The sequence below is a fragment of the Abramis brama genome (assembly GCF_963993115.1).
Source record: "Abramis brama genome assembly, chromosome: 2".
NCBI lineage: Eukaryota > Metazoa > Chordata > Actinopteri > Cypriniformes > Leuciscidae > Abramis > Abramis brama.
In genome coordinates, this window is record NC_139964.1 from 51,407,427 (window position 1) to 51,429,274 (window position 21,848).

General features: G+C 38.2%; 2 protein-coding genes across 3 annotated transcripts in view; one reads left to right on the forward strand and one right to left on the reverse strand.

Annotated features, from left to right (window-relative positions):
• Positions 1 to 206: 206 nt before the first annotated feature.
• n4bp2 (NEDD4 binding protein 2) lies at positions 207 to 17,095 on the reverse strand. Its single transcript, XM_084106743.1, has 16 exons — positions 16,690 to 17,095; positions 14,467 to 15,400; positions 13,539 to 13,663; positions 12,292 to 12,380; positions 11,932 to 12,008; positions 11,569 to 11,721; positions 8,913 to 11,320; positions 8,159 to 8,244; positions 7,971 to 8,016; positions 6,900 to 7,066; positions 6,688 to 6,812; positions 5,457 to 5,583; positions 5,185 to 5,367; positions 3,328 to 3,496; positions 3,082 to 3,205; positions 207 to 1,133 (listed from the first exon to the last, which is right to left on the reverse strand). Exons 1-16 carry the CDS (start codon positions 16,961 to 16,963, stop codon positions 1,088 to 1,090), a joined length of 5,133 nt encoding a protein of 1,710 aa, XP_083962869.1. The 5' UTR covers positions 16,964 to 17,095; the 3' UTR covers positions 207 to 1,087.
• Positions 17,096 to 18,070: 975 nt separating this feature from the next.
• Positions 18,071 to 21,848, forward strand: part of pds5a (PDS5 cohesin associated factor A) — a 32,840-nt gene continuing 29,062 nt past the window's right edge. Inside the window, exons 1-2 of one of the 2 annotated variants that reach the window (XM_084106857.1) lie at positions 18,071 to 18,246; positions 18,978 to 19,139. In XM_084106857.1, the coding sequence (XP_083962983.1) occupies positions 19,014 to 19,139 (126 nt within the window). In that variant the 5' untranslated portion in view covers positions 18,071 to 18,246; positions 18,978 to 19,013. The remainder of the gene's footprint in view (positions 18,247 to 18,977; positions 19,140 to 21,848) is intronic. The other variant, XM_084106856.1, reaches the window with a different exon arrangement.

Below are 21,848 nucleotides of genomic sequence, written 5' to 3' on the forward strand. Positions count from 1 at the left end.
ATTGAAACAAACGTCAGCAACTGAGCGTTCAACATGCTGAGTTATATTTTCCCCCACCAACGGTTTCTACAGATTAAAGGGGAAATGGAGAGAAAGAGAAACTAGGATGTAGAATATGTTCAGCTGTGTTTAAGCTCCAAGCGCATGCTACGCTAAGCCCTAGAGCTGATTAAACCACATTTTCATTTCACCAAAAGAATCAAAACTTGTACGTCAAGTCTTTATTCTTCTCTTCAGTTTTTTTTCCCAACCATAAATTTTAATAAAAAATAATTAAAAAAAATGTACATATAAAATCTTTTGAGGTTCAAAATATACAATATCACAAAAATATTTTTTAGAACAATTCTCACACATAAGAATCGTGATTTGCATAGCAGCATTAAGATGTCTATAAAATATGTGTGGCATCAACTTAAACTGGAAATATAAAAAACAAAGGTGAGCTAAAACTTAAATACCAGCAATGGAAAGCGACATAAAATGTATGCGTCCAATATATCTGTCCAAGCTGCTCACAAACAAACTAAAATGCAAAGCTGATTGAGGATCAGCATCTATATTTCTAGAAACTCTATTAATATATTTCTATATACATCAACACTGAAGAGAATAAGCCATCCTGTGACATCCCCAGTACTCTAAACACAAACATCTTGAGTACCTAAATAATATCACCCTTTTCTTCTATATGGTCTGGGTAGGAAAAATGTGTGGCCATTATCTATTTAGGCAAAAGGCAATTTAAACTTATTACATAAAATATAGTGATTAGGGATCAGTTGAACCTTAACAGCCTCACAAAGTGAGCATCAGTAAACATTCAATAAAGTATTGAACTTTATACATATACTGCCATATACAGGTCAATACAATATAAAACACTGTGTAAATATGTAGTACCCTGATATTTTTATGTCTTAGATAAACTCTTTCACAATTACTGAAAGAAAATAGAGGTGAATGTAGTTAAAAGACAAAAGAACATTATAATTACTGGCACTATTATTCCCCAGAGAAGACGTTTTGAGTTAAGGCAGTGGAAAGACAGAAATCTAAAAGTAAATGATTCATTGCAGCAACTCTTTCAATGAAGTGTGACCAGCACCAATCCGGTCTTAGGCTCAGTATAGCTGTAAGAAAGACAGAAAAAAAAGATGGAAAAAAAAAAAAAAATTTCATAAAATGTACACATAATGACAACTGGTTCTACATGTCAAAATATGCCAAATTAAGTACCTAGTATGCTTCAATAAAGCTTCTGGCTTTTTACTATTCAGATTACATATAGTATATACATTGGTTTTTACCTTAATTATAATATATATATATATATATATATATATAAATATATATGTAAGGAATAATTGACGACAGGCCATTGAATTATTAGAAAAATAATGCACACCCGAGGTGGTAATGCGGTCACGACGCGAAGCGGAGTGGCCGTTCACCTCGGGTGTGCATTATTTTTCTAATAATTCAACGGCCTGAAGTCAATTATTCCGCTTATACTACAGTTACCACACCTCGAAACATTGTTCAGATTATGTATTTCAAGACGTTTGTAAAGTTTTTGTCATTAAAACGCTCTTGTATGTAGGACTAATTTCTTACGCATCTAATCCCATGCCTCCGTTGCTAATTCCAAAACGTCAGTTTAGAGTTAGTAACGGAGGTTTGAGCCACTGATAGCAGACTAATGCTGGGACACACGACTAGCTGACACATTCTCTGACTGTTTTCATCGCAGCATATTTTAAACAACGACTTTGAACACAGACTGAATGCGCTGAACACGCGTTTGGACATGATCAGTCATAAGAATCAAATAACATTCATAACCGGCCTTAAAGTGTGTCCCCGGCTTTATGCAGTTATTAATGCAGTTATTAGAGAGAGATGTGCAATAATGAGACAGAAAAGCATGTGCGTCAATATTATTATTTATTTATTAATTCAATTCGTTTTAATTAATTCGTTCATTCTTTTGTTTCTATTATTGACAGATGACAGTAGACTAGCCAAATAAATGAAACACAAAGCCCTTTTAACAAGTAGGCCAATCAATAATTATTTATTTGTTAAATTATCTGCAATAAAAATCCGTGCTGCAGGACTATCCATTTATTTAGCCTATATTCAGTTTAATTTTCTATTGATTATATAGGACTATATACTTTATTTATTAAAATTAAACTGCATGTTTCCATTGATTGTGAAGCTAGACATTGAAAATTGCAGATCAAGCGCATGGGGCTAAATGTTTTTTCTTGTTATGAATTGTATCCTATTTTCCGTTATTACAGTTGACTACGCGAAGTGATATGGAACTGTAATGCGGTCAAGACCTGCCTGGAACTACTTTAGCTGTGCGTTTCCCTGAAAATAATGCACACCTTAGAACGTTCGTCAACCAATCAGATTCAAGCATTCAACGGCCCTGTAGTATAATATATATATATATATATATATATATATATATATATATATATATATATATATATATATATATTCTGAACTCTTAAAGTCCCCTTGTGGTGAAAATCAAACTTTTAATGTTGTTTATATGTCTATGTGGTTGTTTTTAATATGCTTTAAGACAAACCATGGGCAAATTCATGTCAACACTATTGCTGAGTATTTTCCCCTTAAAACTGCAGTGAACCAAAGACAGTTTAAAAAACGTGGTTTGAAATCGCTGGTGTTTATGACGTCACAAACTACCTTGTAACCAATCACGTCAAGGTGTGATCATCAACGAGTGATTCTCTGAGCTGGTGTGAGTGAGTGGAGGTGGGGCTAATTTGCATATTCATAGAACCACATACTAAATGAGGCAAGGGTGTAGAGTTACATTCAAGCTTTTTAAGGCATGAAGATTTTTTAGGAAAGGAAATACTTTTAAATATGTCTTTTGGTGATCAAACATAAAATTATTGGCTACAGGGGGACTTTAATTGGTAGGACATGGAACTTGTTTACACTAAAAGACGTTTCACGGAATGACAGTTGCATATAGTAAATCAATGTACCATTCAGAAAGACACATTGCAAGAGCACAGGATTCAGTTAGTATACCTGTAGTGTTGGTTTTTGAGGTAGTCTAGCACAGCAGGCCTGATGCGTGGCACTCCGCCTTGGCTGTGATTGCCTCTTCCTGTGATGATTGACAGCTGAGGCCGACACAAACCCTGACGGCATTCTACAAAAGACACATACATTAAAGATAATGCAGACTCTGGAGTCTATACAATCCATCTGCAGTCTACATTTGAAAAACTGTTCATTTTAGAAATGTTGTATGTATGTTTGTGGTTCACGTACCCAAATTCTTTTCAGTGAGCACCTGACTTAGATGATAAAGGGCCTCATCCACATGCAGTCCATGGAGATCTAGAATATTCTCAGGCAGGAGTGAAGCATTCACTCGCTGAAATATCTGCATGGCTGCTCGGTGGTTCGCTTCATGCATCTTCTCTCCATGCATGTGCCCCTAAACATTTACACAAATGCATAGAAACTTATTAAGAGCTCTCATCTAAGAACAGCAATGCACTCTGCATGCATTGTTTAAAAAGGGGTCAGTAAGTGTTTAAGTTTTAAACTAATTTTAGTTTAAATAAGATGTGACGCAAAAGACACACAAATTCAGATTTTACAACATTATTCAAACTACTTCATGGGAAGAGTAGTTCAGTCAGCTAAAAGAATCTTTAGTGCCCTCCCACTTCCATGAAGAACTGTGAACGGCGTAATTTAGTCAATCTCCCTGTGCTCTCAAACTACTTAAACATTTGCATATATACAACTTTTGGCAAGAAACTTAAATATATTGTTTCTATATCTATAATCACCATGTTTAAATCAACAGTTTTGTATTTCGCCAACTTATATTTCTCATCAAAGTACATCAAGTACAGTGTTGTAACTTTGTCTTTTTGTCTGATTTAGCTTGAAATCAATTTACCTTGTATGCTGGTTGATTTGGTTCACGGCTAGAACTCTTAAATGAAGACTTTTTTAAAAATCCCTATGGGAAAAATGAATGGGCCAAAAAAGTGCTCTGTTGTACCCATCCACCAGGTAAATCTCATTGAAAATCCTTCTTCCTTGTATATTCAATATATAAAATGTTATTATCGGTGTCATTGTGCACAGCAGTTCAGTGTTTAATGTGGACAGACACATAGCTTGTCCTCAGAAATGATGCTTCGCACTTCAGGACACGGTTAAAAACAAACTTTGGCCCAATCTTGCACCAAGCGCAATTGACTTTGTATACCAACGCATGTATCATTCCTATTTTGCACCCGACACACAGCGGAATTTTCCCTCCACAGACGCACGTCGGTAAATTAGGGAAGGAACTTGCGCTCCCGGGGGCGGTTCAGCGAAAAGAGGAGGCGTGTTCCCGCGCAAACGTTCCCTGGTGCTATTTTACAGTTCCAGAAAACAATTCCGCCACAGACCAGGGAAAACCTAGTCTAAAGTCAGTGGCGCGTTATTCAGGTGCTATTTTAAGGGCGCATGCTTGGCCATAATCAATGTAGCGTGTGCACAACGCACATACACATTGCTTATCTCATCTACACACAGACGCAGCAGTTCCAATTTTTGCAAACCATACATAATTACAAGGAAAAATATTCCACACGAGGGAAATCATTGTGGTGTCCATGAAGATGTGAAAAAACCGGCATAAATCTAGCTTACACATTTACCCAAATTATTATACGCCTGTTTAACCGAAGCTAATTTGGGTGGGTTTCTCCCGTCCCCATACAATGTCACTTCTCTGTCTTTTACGGCCCTGACGAGAACGTTGGTCTCCTCGGCTGTGAACCACTTCTGGTGTGCGCCTGGCAAATCCGCCGTTATAATAGCAATTCGCCATGGAACAAGCACGCCTGCTCTTAAAGGGAATGTGAGATGATGCTCTGATTGGTTTATTTCACGTTACGCTCAAACCACACCTATGAGTAATGTAGCTACTTCAGACCAACCCATTTTAGATTTGTGTCGGGCGCAAGAGTCATTTATCCGAGATCCGCCCACAAAGTTACTTATGTTTCGCATTTGATACTTGTGTTTCAGATTGTTAAAATAGGGCGTTTTTCTCAAAACTGCTGTTGTTTTTTATATCAGCTTTTCAGCACACATCATAATGTTCATCTCTTTAACCTGTTGTGCGTAGAAACTAGCCACGTCCTTGCGTCCTTGTCGATGGGCTTCAGCAGCCTTGTTAAAACACTCTATCTGCTGACGTCTCTGCAGCGTCGCCTCTGTGCGAAAGTCCTCATATTCCGGATCCTCCGAATCCTGGAATTGAACTGCTTCCACCTCCCCATCTCTCGGTTTCCATCTCTGATTTAGTGAGGCAAAAAGTGTCAACAATCAACTCAATGTTTTTGTTTAATTTCAGTATGCCATATGGTCAGATGTAGAGTGCTCACTCGCTCTTTGCTCGATGCTCTATGCGTGCCACTGCGCTGAGGGGCAAGTTCAGGAGCCACTACATTTTTGACTGGTCCGTCATCCAATAGAGCATGCAAAAACTGTTCAGTCTGCTCCAGAGAGTAACTACACAAACACAAACAAATGGTCGAGAGACATTTCCTTTTAAGTTATGTCTGCTTTTTTAATAATTGTTCCTAGTAGAACTGTGCACAATTCTTCAGTGCAAATTGTTATAAAGAAAAAACAATCAATCTTTTAAAAAAAGTAACACTTTAAATTAACTTTCCTTACGAAATCATTAACATACATTATATACTTAACAGATCATTATTTTATGTAAATTGAAAAATGCTTACAAATGTCATTAAACTTTCAATTCATATGATCATGTACCATTCTGCATTTTTTCAGACTGAATGAATATTCAGTTTCACTCTTAATTGCATCACATTATAATCATTAAATGCATTGTAAATGTCATGTTCCAATCATTAAATAGTCAATTTTAGCAGTTTTTATCTAAAGCAACTTATTAGAGGCACAGGGTTACAGGGGTTCTCACAGAGATGGCTCATGTCTTGCTACCAGCTGGGTTTCTCAATTGCCGATTTTAACACCGTTCTCTAGAAACCACAGTGGCCGATGGCTGACATATTGCTGATATATACCAAAGACTTTAGATATACAAAGACTCGTATTACTTTGAATGGGAAAAAGTGCAACATGCAATATGGCGGAATAAGTCCCGCTTTCTAAGAAAAAGTCACTATTTCACTGGAATTGCCTTTAGAAGCTCCGGTTGCTATAAAAACAGTCAGTGTTCCAAGACGCTCTTAGGACTGCACATGCACAATGGCCTTGAACGTTTAGAAACCAAATTTATTTATTTGGTGTTTCCCCATTCAAAGAGTTAGGAGCTGAAATAGCTGCCTAAGAGGCATTTCAAAGATGGCTGCTGAGTGAAATTACTTGCCTGAAAGGGACTTTTTTTTTTTATATACTCAAAATTAAATGACAGAAAATTTTATGTGAACCGACACAAGTGTGAGTTAAAAATATTGCTAATATAGGCCAATATATATCAAAACCTTTCATCAAAGTTATACATGAATTTTGAAAAATACCCATTTTTGTCTTAGGACAACTTTGATGAACTTTTTTGATCCACTTAAAATGTTGACTACTGTATACTGTACTACTGTATGTCACTATGTATCATATTCTCACTTGTGATCTCTGAAGATATCCCTGAGGAAATGTCGGTCTATGGTGGGGAACGTGGAAAACAGCTGGTTTTCCTTCAGCTTGGCTGCACCATCTTTCTTATCCAGGTCCCTCAGACTTGACCTGGACTAAAACCCAAACATAGGTCATTTTCACTACTTACTTTTACAGTTCTAGGCAGTGATTGAATGTGAGTGCCTATGTGTGACTCTTACCTTCTCCATGCTGTCTTGCATGACCTGCTCTTCAATCATGATGTCCCTCAGTGAGACAGGAGCAGAGGATACAGTCCAGTGATCCATAAAAGGAATTTCTTCACGCAAACCAAATTGGTCCCTGAGCCTGGTTTTGCCTCCCTGCGATTCACCCCATTGGGCAGGAACTTCGTTACCATGAATACAGTAAGATTGATAGAATAGAGAAGAGGAGCAACAGAGAAAAATTATTTTCAGTTTGGAGAAGTTTCCCCAAATTGGGTACAATTTGGTGTCTCATTTCATTTTTTTAAATCATTAGAGACACAAATCAATCCCTTATTTTTTGTTGTGAGAACTATTAGATGTTAGATAAACTATTATTAACATAAAATTAACACAGCAATGTCTTCCATTTTGGATTTTCCCACCTTAAAGGTTTCCAACAAAATAAAAAAAACAATGTAAAAATGTTTGACATAATCAGTTGTAGTAAAGCTGTATTTTTATCTATTAACATATTTTTATTAACAAAAGCATAATTAGTTATTTCCCTAATTTTGTGCACTATAGTGTCTGCACCATGGAGGGACCTCTTCTGTCACTTTCACATATCATTATATTTATATTATACCAATATGTCATTTTGATGGTAATTTAATGTTTATTAGTAGAAAACAAAATCACACAAATCATTGTTTTAAACTATATATAATAAACAACATTTAATTTGACCTCCTGAGGTTGACTACATTTTGTGTTTGTATTGTGTGTGTATATTATATACAGTATATAGGCCGACCAAGCACTGAAAGTATATGATAGGTATGGTATGATTGGCAAAGAATCAAAATTATGGCCAATCATACCATACCAATCATATTTGATGTTTGAAACAGCTATGAGGGCAAAATTGTGGACCTTTAAGATTTCACTCTGGGTGTGACTGCCCAGATCACAGCTGGATTGGAAGATTAAAATGGTAGAGATGTAATTTATCTCTTAATGTTTTATTGTATTACTACTGGTTAGGACATGCTGTACATTTACATTCACTTTGTGTTTGTGTACTGTGAGAATAAGCTGTCTCACTCTCGTGCATTAGCTGATAGGACAGAGCTGCCTGCCTGTGCTTCTCCTGCCAAAGACAACAGACACCAGGTAAGTTTTACATTAAGATTCAGAATCAGTCACATTAAAAAAAATTCTTGTTTGTTTTGTAGGTTCACATCCAAAAACTGTATAAGATCAAAAGATAAGATCAAAATATATGAACTCACTTGAATGGTCTCTTTCCATTTCTGGTGCAGAAGTTTGGCCAAGTTCAGGTCTATTTGCACTGCACAGTCATCTGATGAAAACGCACCTGCAGCCATATAAAGTTCAAAGAGATTTTAAAACACTTTAATGAGTGTGAATTGAGCGTTGATGTGGTTACTTCTTGAAAGTAATAGCTTTTCATAGTAAAAACTAGAATCACAGTTATTTTAAACCATTTACACAACTTTTTAATGGGCTATTGGAACACAATAGTTAAGTGTGCTGGTTCTCAACTGGTCATGGTGACAGTTCTGTTCAGATAGGTTTGTGAAAAACCAGGGAACCAAGGTCAGGGAAAAACAATGCTTAATGAAAATAATAAAATACAACTAACCATATGAGAGTACCATATACAACACACTTATGAGAGCAAAATAAACAGGCATTAACTTTTAAAAGAGAAAACACTTCTCAATATATTTTGCTGTTGTCATTTAAAAGCCATGGGTCCTGCCATATTTTGTGGTAAATTCATGTTACTTGGTAGAAGCTAGCAAAATTGGACAAATTCCAACATGGGTAGGTCATGTGCCAAGCCGCAATCTTCAAAAACCATTTAAAAATAAATAAATAAATAGACCCACACAACACTGACTACAAGTTAGGGGTTTGTTATTGTGTTGGGACGCCACTTGAGATCACTGGATTCATTGAGTAATCCACTGAATGATAACAGAATTATTTATTTGACGTATTGATTAGATGTTTGATTACCTGGACTGACCCCAACAGGTCCAAAAAGCTCAGTGAGCTGCAATGCAAGTTCAGTTGGAAGTTTAAGCTCCAGGGTTTGTATGTCCATTGAACTTGGCTCTCTTCTTCCCTGTCCAGTTTTCTTTTTCTCATTTTCTAGTTCCTTCCTCTTCTCTTCGCGCTCCATTTCGACAACCTGATACAGTATTAACTGTGTTATGGCATTTACGTCTTCTGTTGTCTCATCATACTCCTTTAATTTCTCTCCTCCCACCTCTTCACTCCATTCCTTCAATGCTCCCTCCAGGCACTGAACAACTTGCTCACTTTGTGTCACTAATATCTCTTGCTGCCCTGGACCTTGCGGGCAAGTTTGGTCTGGCTGTTGTTCATTAGCTACTGGAACCTCCAGTTGTACTTTAGTGTCTTCTGTTGGCTGCTTTAATGATCCAAAGGAAGGTTCAGGCTCACATTTCTCCTTTGTCATGCTGGCTTCGTTGGATCCTTCAGCTTCACTTTGTGAAGTTTGACCCGGGTTCCAATCATCATCAGCTTGGCTAACGTCACTAAGGTTAGTTTCTTGGGACTTGGGACTGATGCTACTTGCTGAACTTTTGCTGAAGTCATCAGAGCACACAGCTCTAGCCTGGTCACTTTCTGAGCCCATCATGGTTTCTGACGGTTCTATAGATGGCTTGCATGACTCTTTCTCAGGAACCAAAGACCCAAAAATAACTTTGTCATCCTCATCATCTTTACACAGCTGTTCTCCAGAATCTAGCAACAAGTTAGTTGTCCACTCCATATCTTGATGGCACTTCTCATAAAGGTCCTCCAGAATATCGATGGAGACACGTCTGAAATGGCGGCTCAGAATCTCAAGGTTTTGTTGTTTAGAGTGGGATTCTCTGAAGTCATTCTCTTCCACCTGAGAACCTTTCTCATGGACCACACGGTACGGAACTCTCTGCTGGCAGGCAGACTCCTCTTCATTTATTTTTGGGGTGAAACGCAAAGAGTTTCCCTCCAAAACAAACATGCTACTACTAGATAAGTCCAAATCTAATTCAGAACATTTCAGCTGGTCCATTCGCCAAAGCAAAGCAAAGTCCTGAGGGTTTGTTTGGGCTGAGGCACTGGCACATGGCACCATGGGCAATGAAGTTGTTTCCCCCGTAGGTGGAAGATCAGAGGGCAGATGTGAAATAACTGGAGATTGTGAGCAGGGTGACGAAGGGCTTTGATTGGTGAAGGTAAGTGCCAGTTTACAAGATTTCCCCACTCTTCGGCTAAGACCTCTCCGTCTCTCTAGACTGCTCTCTGAGTCTACGGCAACCTTTGAACACAGAGTTTCTTGGGCATTTGGGCTCATTCTACATTTCTCCTCTGAGGCTACATTGTCCTCCTGCTCAACCTCTTCCTGTGTGCTCTTCTCAGCAGACACTTGACTAGACTGCTCAATCGTGTCTGCTCTCTGTTTTGATGGACTTGGAGAATTAGAGTAATTCTTTCTTGGGTCAGTGCACTCAGAGAACATCCTTCCCAGCACACAGTCAGGGAGTTCAGGGCAAATCACAGTCTCTGGGTTCAAGTTACCCTGTTTTCCACCAAAGGAAGGGGAATGCAGAGTAGACAGTTTGCTTCGAGTTGGATCTTGGTAAAAACTTGGAGAGTTTCTTCCACCTTGCAGTAAATCTACAAGTTTTTGAAATTCAACTGCATTTTGCTTGTCAGGATCAGAATGTTTCTCTTCATCAAAAGAAGTGTTATCTTTGTATTCAACAACACTGGATTCCAAAACAGTGTTCTGAACAGTTTTATTCCTTAAATTCTGATGTCTTCTTTGACGTTGACCTTGAGATTCCAGTGGCCAGTCCCCCACAAATTCCAACAGCTCTGGCCTCTCTACTTTGTCCTCAGGAAGATACTCACCTTCACATCCCTCCTCCTTATCTTGCCCTGGAGAGTCAACACTGGGGTCAAAGTTCACAGGTTCACTTGTTCCAAGGCCATTTCTACAATTCACTCTGTCCCTTCTCACACGCTGAGCAATGGACTCTGAAAATGCCACAGGCAGCTCCGGAAACTTCTTGTGTGCTGACTCAACTAATTCTTCAGTTTTCCCACTACTCAAATTTCCCATGTTTTTTTCTGTGTCCAGAAGATCTAGCTCCAAGTCCAAAGCTTCAGCATCAATCAGATCAGACTGAGGTGTTCCAGACCCATCCAGAATGTTCTCATGCAAAATCACAGACTCCTTGGAACTGTAGGAGACTATTTCACCTTCTTCCTCACCTGCAGAAATGCTACTGCAAGTCTGCCTAACAGAGGACACATCGGGCAGAGATGAAGAAAGATGTGTGTTCAGTTTGCTCAAACCAGAGTCACCAACAAGATCAGGATGACTGAGGCCAGGGGGTAAAGATTGCCTGAAGGAAATGAGAGAAATACATATTGTAGTTTAAATACATAGATGTGCATGACATATAAATACATAGTTATTTATAGCTTTACAAAGCCAGTCTTTTCATAGTCACTGACAGGTAACTAGTTACTAACTCTCAAATAGTCCTGTACAGTTGGAGACAATCACTATCTGCAGCTGTGTGAACATGGCCCATGGCTTTATTTCAAATTTGTAAATACTCAGTAACATGAATATAATGCATATACTCACTGTGTTTGCTCGGTCTCTGTTTGGGTCAGTTCCACAACACTTGGCACTGGTACTGGTCTTTGTGAATTCATGATGCTCTGGACAGAGACAAATCGGTCGTAACGTTCTAATATGCGCCGGATCTTCTCCTTTGTTACTTGGTGCCTTGTGCGCCTTCACAGAGAGGATGAATAGAGAGAAAGGTGGCAAACACTTGTGATTGTGTCATTAAAGCAATGGATCACATGTGTGATTGTACTTTGTTTATTTAAGACTACCTACAAAACCAGTGTAAAGAGAACTGTAAATATAATTAGTTGTATGGATTTTGTTTAATGTGTCGAGAAAGTAGTTATTTCTGGTTTGTGGTTATGTTTAACATACTTCTCCAGCTCTCTAGGTTTGGTTTTCCACCAGGTATCTGGCTCACGAAACAGCACCTTATACCCATGTTTCAGTGCCTAGAAGAAGGAAAAGGAAGCCCTACAATCATCATAATATACCTATGTGAATCTGTTTGTGGTTCATGTTTTTGCACACTGCAACATTCTAAAGTTAAACCAATAAATAAATAAGATCTATAATAATATATACTTGTGTTGCATGATACAAACTTTCAACATGTCACATTTAATCTGGTATATCCACAGCACAATTTAACAATACAAAAACAATATGTTCATTGTCTGATACTGAACATTAATAACTTATTTCATACTACGTGTTTCAAAATAAATTGCTCACCATGGCAACGTATGGTTTCATCTCCCAACATTGCATATTGGTGTTGTCTATTATGATGGGTGACTGGCCTTTTTCAAAAGCATCTTTTGCTGAAATGTTGATCACCACAAAGACATTGCAGAAAGATTATATAAAGATTAAAGGTGAAGTGTGTCATTTTATGTGGCATCAGTGACATTAAGCAGAATTGCGAAAATAATGACCGTTTTCAAAACTGTTTCCCAAACACTTCAACTGTCTGCCATTTGTCAGCCAAACAGGTTAGGCCCCAATATACTTACTACAAAGTAAAACATTTTAATTCTTTGCTTAGGGGTAAAAAGTAGTTTGAAAGTAGTTTGAAATGCCTTTGCAGTAGTATACGGCTAGCAACCACCCTGACCCGACCCAGGCTAACCTGGAGCAATGTTTAAATAAATATGTGCTGTACTCTTACTTCTCCATAAATAAATAAGTGTTTATAATAAATAAACACACAACAAAAATGACAGTGGTGCAGTTAAGAAAACAGTTAAGAAATAATCTGGCTTTACAGTATTGAACATGAAAAAATGGTGTCAGTATCACTTTCTTTCAATTAGAAGTTAAGCTTCAATTTCTACTATAAAGCAGCTCTTTAGTGAGTTCATGTTTTTAATCATGTCTGACCGCGACGGACTGAACAGAAGAATCTAAGATGATTTTGACAAAGAAGGCGGAGCCGCAAAACACACCGACCTATTACATAATTGCCACGGGACAATGGTAGTTTAAAGGTGTTTGCAAGACGGAGCAAAAGTTTCCAGAAAGTTTGCTTTGGCAAGCTATATCGAACTACCGAAACGAATTCCAAATGAACTTTTTTGGACTGATTTTGTTCTAAATGATGTCTCACCGTTTCCATTTCACTTAAAGTATATTGGGGTCTGTTGTCCCACACCAAACTCATGCATGCATTGGTTGCGCCAATGTTGCTATGTCAGGCTCATTAAGTCTCTCCAAAAAATCGAGCAATGTTTTGACAGCGCCATGGAGTTGGAAAGTTGATAATTTTCATGGAAATTGGCATACAAATGGCGTACTTATAGTTGTTTCAGCATATTAAGCTGTAATATGTAATCACTTTTGAAAAAGATTTCAACAAATGTGCACACATCACCTTTAAGGTCATACTGTCTAGTCAATGGGTAGCAAATAATAAAGAAATGGAAATAATTTAATGTACACACCTGTGCTCTGGCTTGAGCAAACAGGCCTCTAATACTCACCTCTCTGGTGATTCCACTCATGGGCCTCTCCTAGTAAATTTGGTTCAAATTGGTACTGTCCATTTTGAATGAAATACTCATCAGTGCTCAATGCAACTCCTCCAGGATTTTGTGCCACCATAGCACTGGACAGCAAGGAGAGAAAAAAAACGTTATACCTTATATAAAACTATATACTTTCTCTATAAACATACTCTAAACAGCAAAGTGGTCACCATAATGCTGTTGAGCATGGTTATCTCAAAACAAAAGCTAATTACAGGCAATATGTGCTGGTATTCGGCAGTATGGTATACTTTGATAATTATCATGCAAAATTGCTTTCACGGTCTGGACGCATACTAAAAAGAGCTTTTGCCATTCTGCTCCACGGGAGGTTCAAATATTTATTTAATTTTTGCCATAATTTTTGTATTTATTTAAATCTTCATTTAGATTTTTAAATGCTCTTCTCAAACTTGTTTTCTATGTGATATTTTCATTAAAAGGCTAAACTGATGTAAAAAATAAAATAAAAAATGCAACCCGGGTTTGTCTTGCAACCTGTTTTACAATGCAAAACAATACAGTGACAAAATCATATGCCATGAAAAAAGCTTTAACAGTTAGCGCAAAAAGAACATTCGATACCACTACATGGCAATTTTCCAACCCATGAAGCATTACCAAAGGACAATCTATCCAATTCTGTTAGCACCATCTAAATGAATCCTAACTCCATTCCCAAGAGAAGTTATTATAACTTCCCCCTAAGGAAAACTATTCCTTAGTGTGTTGTACATCATGAACTGCTCTCATGGACTAAGTTGTTTAACGGAAATTAAAAGAACATTATATGCCGACTTAAAACTCCAAAAAAAGAAGAGATTTCCTTTGTGCTATTCCACCTGTTTTCAATAAAATGACAGCTATGAGTCTTCTTGCTTACTGGGCAAGGGTGGTTTTGCCTGATCCAGGAGCCCCTCTAAGTAACACCAACACCTGCCCTTCCAATTTGAGTCTGTTCCAAGTGGGCAGAGTCCATGACTTTGGTACAGTTGCAGAAGGCTTCAGAGGTGCTTGTCTGATAGGTCCACGAGCCAACCACTGAGCAGCAGGAAGGGGGTTAGTGCTCCAACGGGTGGGGTTAGGAATGACAGGTGTAATGAAGGACGGCACCACAGCGCGCGGACGAAACTCAGCAGCATGAGTGTTCCAGAACATGGCAGGTGTGCTGAGTGCTTCTCGATGCTGCATTGCCGCTTTGTGGTTACAGAGTTGGTCAGGTCTACGGTAAACCTGAAAGGCAGAGGGCCGGGGTTCAGTAGAGCTGGCCTCCAATGTTAGGTGACTGAAGTCAAGAGATATGGTTTTCGTCTCTGGGATATGGACCCCACCGAAACTCAGTTCACTCACGGGTGAACTACCGCCACGGGCCTCACTGAGCCCGGTGTCAGAGAAAGAGGCCTGATCATCCTGCTCTGATCTTGTTTGAGGAGCTGGAAGCTGAGTCTGGGATGTAAGAGGCAGCGAGGAGCGAGGGATTGATTGAGAAGGAGGGGGTAGAGAAGAGAGAGGTACGGAGGGCATTACAGGATGGGAGCTAGCTTGTGTCTGCTGTGACGTCAAAGTCTGAAGTTCCTGATCTATAAGAGCATCAAACTCTTCTGTCAGGTGTGTTTCACCAGGAATGAGCTCCGGCTGAGATGCAGGCTGGTTTGAAAAGGCAAAGCTCTCTGCCGTTCCACTGAGGAGGTCTGTCTGAGTGATGTTAGTACCCAGGAGAGCAGCAGCCTGCTCGAACCCTGAGACAGGCGGAGGGGGTGAGACTATGCCCTCAGCAGCATCTGACAGCTCCAAAAGCGAATCCATCGCATTGTCCACTAATGCAAAGATTAAGAAGAAAGAAAATGTATATTTAAAAAAACATGTATCCAAAATACATATGTATATTACGGCATTTAAGAAAAAAAGTAAAAGATTTCTGCATTTAAGAAAAAAAAAGAAAGTTAAAAGTAGTGCCTAATCTAGCTAAAATGCAACATACACCACCGGTCCAAAGCTGATTAAGATTTGGTTTAATGTTTTTGAAAGACGTCTCTTATAAATCACCAAGGCTATATTTATTTGTTCAAAAATACAGCAAAAACAACAATACTTTGAAACACAGTCTTTATGATCCTGTCACATGATCCTTCAGAAATAAATCTTAATATGCTGATTTGGTGATCAAGAAAAATGTCTTATTGTTGTCAATGTTGAAAACAATTTTTGCTGCTTAATATTTTTGTGGAAATCGTGACTTAAAGGTAGGAGTTAAAAAAAATAGTATACATATATTTTTATTCGGCAAGGATGCACTGAATTAATTAAAAGTGACAATAAAGATGTTTATAATGTTACAAAAGATTTCTATTAATTTATTAATCAAAGTATCCTGAAAAAAAGTAACACAGTCTCCACAAAAAGATTAGGAAGCAAAAACTCTCTACAACATTGATAACCATTATTAATAAATGGGCTCCAATAATAATTAATAATAATTGAGCACCAAATCAGAATATTAGAATGATTTCGAAGAATGATGTGACTGAAGACTGGATTAATAGGCACTGAAATTTCAGCTTTGCCATTACAGGAATAAATCACTTCTTAAAACATATTAAAATTGAAAACAGTTATTTTAGATTTAAAAATTATTGTAATAATATTTCACAATGTTAGGGTTGACAATATTTTTGATCAAATAAATTGCCTTGTTGAGCATAAGATAAAAACTTTTGATCAGTAGTGTATGTCATAATGTATATTAATAATCATACAGGGCTTCATGACAACGTCAACTTGAAGCATAGTTTAATACAATAATATAAAATAAAAATATATAGAAAATAATCGAGGTGAAGTTGGTAGCTTTCTAGGTGGTCTAAAAAGGTAATTAGGTGGTCCAAGTTTATCTTTAGCCAGCAACAAACCTGCTACCAGTTGGTGGTCATACCAGGCTAAGGTGATCGAGCTGGTTTTGAAACATGGTTGTTGGTCAGCCAGATAATGACCAGCTTACACCAAGTGAAGATCAGCCAGAAACCAGCCACCCAGTTCCAGCGATAACAAACCTAACGTTACCATCTTAAGATGGAAAGAGTAACACAACCGTTAAAATTATCCTTACCTTTAAAATCTGCCTCTGAGAGTACCATGTAAATTACTTCAGGATCCAAATGTGAAAACATCTCCTGCATGCTCTGGATGATTTCGTCTCGTCTTTGAGATTCCAACTGACCACTCCTGGACTGTGTGGACCCAAAGTTGTTATATATTGAGTCCGCACGGGTCACAAAAGATCCATTTGCTCCGTGTGCTCGAATCTCGGAACCGCTCCCGTACTCGGCCGCCTGCATCGGGCCACGGGAGGGACTCAGTCCGTTTTTCTTTTTCTTTGGCATTCTGTTGTTGTGCCCCTTTTACAAGACACCGACGACAAATCCACTGTTTACAAGTTGTTCTAGAGGAAGGAAAGTAAAAGAAAACCAGACGGCCAACTCTCCACGGAGAAGCAAATATACTGCAGCGCCTCTAGTGGATGGAAACAGCATGACACCAATTTTTGACCTATTGAGTGAAAGTAAAATAGTCAAGAAAAAATTACATTTTAGGCCTGGTTTCACAGAAAGGGCTTAGATTAAGCCAGGATTAGGGCTCAGTTTAATTAGGACATTTAAGTAGCTTTTATAAACATGCCTTACAAACATTGCTGGTGTGCATCTTGAGACAAAACAATGGCAGTGATATATTTTAAGATATGTCAGTGCAAGTTGCTTTCAGTTAAAACAGCTCAAACATACAAACATTTAGTCTGGGACTAGACTTAAGCCTTGTCTGTGAATCCGGGTGTGAGATTTACTTCCAAGTATGTTTACACAAGCATTGTGTGTTGAGTTTTTTCACTCAGTTTTTCCTCAGTTTTAACACAAGTATCGGTGAGGCTTCCAGATAAACAAGATAAGCAAATAAAATAATCTATATACAAATACAATTATGCAAGGGAATGTGAATAGGAAAGGGTCAAGATATGTTTAATAAATAAGAGGCAGGGGATTGTACCAAACCTAAAAAATATATATAGGTTACCTCTGAAAAAAATGTATGTTCCATAAACAAATGTAACCTGTTTTGTCCCGTCTCAATATTAATAATAATAATAATAATAATCATTAATAATATTTCACTCTGACATATTTCTCACACTTCAATGTACACTGTTATTATTCACCAGTTCTAATACATTTGTTATGTATTTTATTATTTTATCTTCGAGTTAATTGGTGATTTTTATTCTTTTATTTTTATTCTTTTATTGATTATTGCAAACAAGTAATGCTGTGCTGTTGTAGATTGTTGATCGTGCAGTACACAATTCAGAGGCGGTTCTTTCACCATATATATGGGGCTTTTCTTTTCTAATACTTACGGTAAACCAAGTTCAGTGCCAAGTAAACCACTATTTCAGGCGGTTGTTTTCTAATATATATGGTAACGTTTCTCCCTCCATCGGCGCCCCGCTATACCGTCTTTCAGCCAACGGGGTCGCTGCGCCTCCACTTTCCACGCGAGGACGTTCACACAGCCCTGAATGAAAAAGACGGAGCTTTGTGCCCGAAACTAAAAAAAACACCCAAACCCGAACCCGAACCCGACTCATGAATTAAAACAACGACTTGTCTGTGAGGTAATGACCGGGGAATTGTTTGAAAGCGGTTGTGAGGCGGCTGGGGTCGCTCGGGGGAGTTTAATTCACACAGTTTGTGTGGCATGATGAAGTTGGTGGTCGCTGTTTGCCTCGCTGAGTGAACTTATACTGAGAAAACAAGTAAACAATTCAGATTTCCTACCGTCTAAAGTTGGGATAACGGCCGCAGTGGAGTAGTGTCGAGTGAGAGATATGGGATAAATGCTTTTGGGGTAGCAGGAACCGGCGGGTTGTGATTGTAATAGGTAAATGTGAGTGTTGGCTGGATGTTTGTTGAATAGTTTGAGGCCTGGAGCTGACGGCTAGGCCATTAGCCGCTCAAAGAGCTCTTTTACTCTCTGAGGTGCTTTTATACGATACCTTACTATCCGAGTAGTGTGGTTATGTCTGAACGTGCATAACATGTGGAGACTCTTATCAGGAGAGCTTTAAATGCCTAGATAGTAATGCGTTTTAGAGTAAAAGCGCGGTTGCGGAGCGGGTCTCGTTAGCTCTCAGGCTAGTGTTGCTATTAGCTTCATTAGCTTTGTGATTTTATTTAGAATTTTCCCGCAAACTGTCGTCTGTAAGGTTTCCGTGTCATTCCACGGTTTTAGGGGGCTTAACTACACGACCAGAGTGCAGGAGGGTGAAGTGCATAAGGTGTATTTTAGTGTTTTTGTAGTGGTGTGGTGGGTTTGTGTGCTGAACTTTAGTGTTGTTGCCTATAGAGGCCAGTAGAGGACCGTCTGTCTGTCTGGAGAAGGATGATGGAGTTCCCGCAACAGCCTCAGCAGCAACGACCAGCGGGGGACGGAAAGATCACCTACCCACTGGGTGTCAAAGAGATCACTGATAAGATCAGCAACGATGAAGTCGTCAAACGACTCAAGGTAAGAGCCAAAGTGTTGACAAATGCAATCAAATCACTGGAATGAATATATTTAGTTCATTTTATATTATATGTAATTAAAAGCATATTAAATGCTTTATTGGAAAACAGTTGCACATACATAACTATTGAGCTGTTAAGTATATAAAGTTTTTAATGTCCCCTACCGAAGAAGACTTGGAATAATTGAGAAGATTACCATGTCTATACTGTATTGATGAAATTGCCACATGATTTCCTGGCTGAAACGTACAGCTGTGAGCCTAGTTTAGTTCTAGTTAGATGCTTTTGATTCATAAAGGGTGCATGTAAGTGTACCGATGTTAGTGCTCTAATAATGTTTGCAATATGCAACCATTATATACCTATTGCCCATGTTATGAGCTACGGCTTTGAGTTATAGAGGATTGGTAGCTTATTTTGATCAGACTTGCACCTTGGAGACTTTCTTGCTTGACAGATGATAAAACTGTGAAAAAACAGTTGGATTGAAAAGGGAGTCAAGCTGTAAGTGAATGTTATTTTAGACATGGAGGTGGGCACTTTTGATTTGGGCAATTAAGCAACTAATGTCATGCTGCCATTATCATTGCATAATACATATTGGACCAACAAGTTTAACCAAATAAGATCCCCAAGGATTTGGGCTTGAGAGCATTTTAATTGCAACCCCTAAAACACAGTGCAGTTTAGCCACAGGACTTTTTTTGACCCTTTAACCAGAAAGCAGCCACAAAGATTAAGAAATGCATCCAGTTTTTTTTTAAAGAACTTTTAAATTTAGCAGATTTTATCTGAAACAACATACTGCACATATGATTAATTTTACAGAGGCTAAAATGAATGCAATCAGTTTTTTTGCACTTAAATTGAATGCATTTGAAGCTGGTTCAATAAAAGTATGTCTTAACATGCTCATTATGCTTTTTCAGATATGACCTTTCATGTAGTTTGTAATGTAGCTGTTTGTGAATGTAAAAGGTCTGCCTAGTTTCAAATATTAAAGTGCACAACCATTGAAGTTATGGTCTTGCAAAAGAAAGAACTGAATTTGAACTGCCTGAAACGAGTCGTCAGTAATTTCAGCCTGGACGAGTTTGGTTTGCGTTGTCGACTAGACATGTTGAGAAGATGCTGTTTTCTGTGCTGCGAATGAAATCCATTTTTCATTTGACAAAACTAAATAAAAACTTGCTGTTTAGAAACATCCTGCTCAAGTCAGATGTTTATTGTTGATTGAAGATGTTGATAGTTGATTGAGTTAACTAATATTTTGACATATGGGCAGTACCAGTATGATGCAGCCGCTGAGATAGTTAACTTTGGACTATAACTTTATATAGTAATTTATTTATATATCCAAAATAAAAAAATAAAAACAGGATTTGGATAGACAAGCTTATTGTTTCTAAGCACATTCAAAATGTTTCAAGTGCAAAAACACAGTTAAAAAAATATTAAATTAATATGTAAATGTAACAATATGAAAAAAAGTGCATTCTGACACATTACATTTTACACTGTGCAACTGGGCTAAATTATGCAAGTGTTTCACAAGTTTTTAGCTAAGCACACAAGCCTATCAAATGGTTTCTGGTTTAAGAGATGCTCTGTGGCATGACACTCTTCCCACTGGCACTAAAAGCTCTTTCGGATGGGGATCTAGTTGCTGGAACAATTAAAGGGGTGGTATAATGTGCTTTTCACAAGATGTAAAATAAGTCTCTGATGTCCCCAGAGTGTGTATGTGAAGTTTTAGCTCAAAATACCCCACAGATATTTTCATATAGCATGTTAAAGTTGTCACTTTTTGAGGGTGAGCGAAAACGCACCGTTTTTATGTCTGTCCTTTTAAATGTGCCACAAGGACATCCAGAGTTCTTCAAAATAACACATGGAGGACGTTAAATGCCATTTTTATATTTATTTAAGTTCTCCCAAGCCAGTAAAGTGCAAGGTGCTCACAGGTGCCAAAGCATGAAAAAAAACAACAACTTCAATATACAAAAAAACAATAACCTTGCATCAGGTCTAATACTTCAGAGTACTCAGCTGATACAGCATTCACTACCACCAGTCTTAGCCCCTCTTGATCATGTCATTATGTGAGAATTTACCATTTCTCAACAATAATCACATGGGGAAGTAATAAAGACCATGAACATGAGTCACCAAATGAGCTGCTGCTCCCAGCACAGAGGGCGGAGCTTCAAGAGCTCGTTTTGTTTTCAACTAGAAGTTAAATATTCATATTCATTTATGGTATCGTTTGTAGGGGAAGAGAAGCTATTTTATTGCATTGCATGTAGGGCTGGGCGATATATCGCATGACATTGTTATGCGCATCTCGTCAGTAAAGCCGGTTCCTTGATTAGTAGTAAATCGCCATCACCTGCTTTCAGATGGAGCGGCATTTACTACACAGAGCCGTAGTTCACTGACAAGCTGAGCCATATCGCATTAATTATCGGCGATACGTCCGCGATAATTAATGCGATATGGCTCAGCTTGTCAGTGAACTACGGCTCTGTGATTTACTACTAATCAAGGAACCGGCTTTACTGACGAGATGCGCATAACAATGTCATGCGATATATCGCCCAGCCCTAATGTTCATATGATACAAACTGTAAACCCCTTGGGTAGGATTAGGGTACGTGTGTATTATACCTTTGGGTAGGATTAATGGTGTGGGGTACGTGGGTATTAC

Bases quoted from the DNA above. Each gene is read 5' to 3' on its own strand.
- n4bp2 (XM_084106743.1), bottom strand. From the start codon at position 16,963: ATGCCAAAGAAAAAGAAAAACGGACTGAGTCCCTCCCGTGGCCCGATG. The intron at 3,206-3,327 runs GTACGTGAACCA...TGTCTTTTGTAG, and splicing joins GCTCACTGAAAAGAATTTGG to AATGCCGTCAGGGTTTGTGT. The intron at 1,134-3,081 runs GTATACTAACTG...TCTTTCTTACAG, and splicing joins CTCAAAAACCAACACTACAG to CTATACTGAGCCTAAGACCG.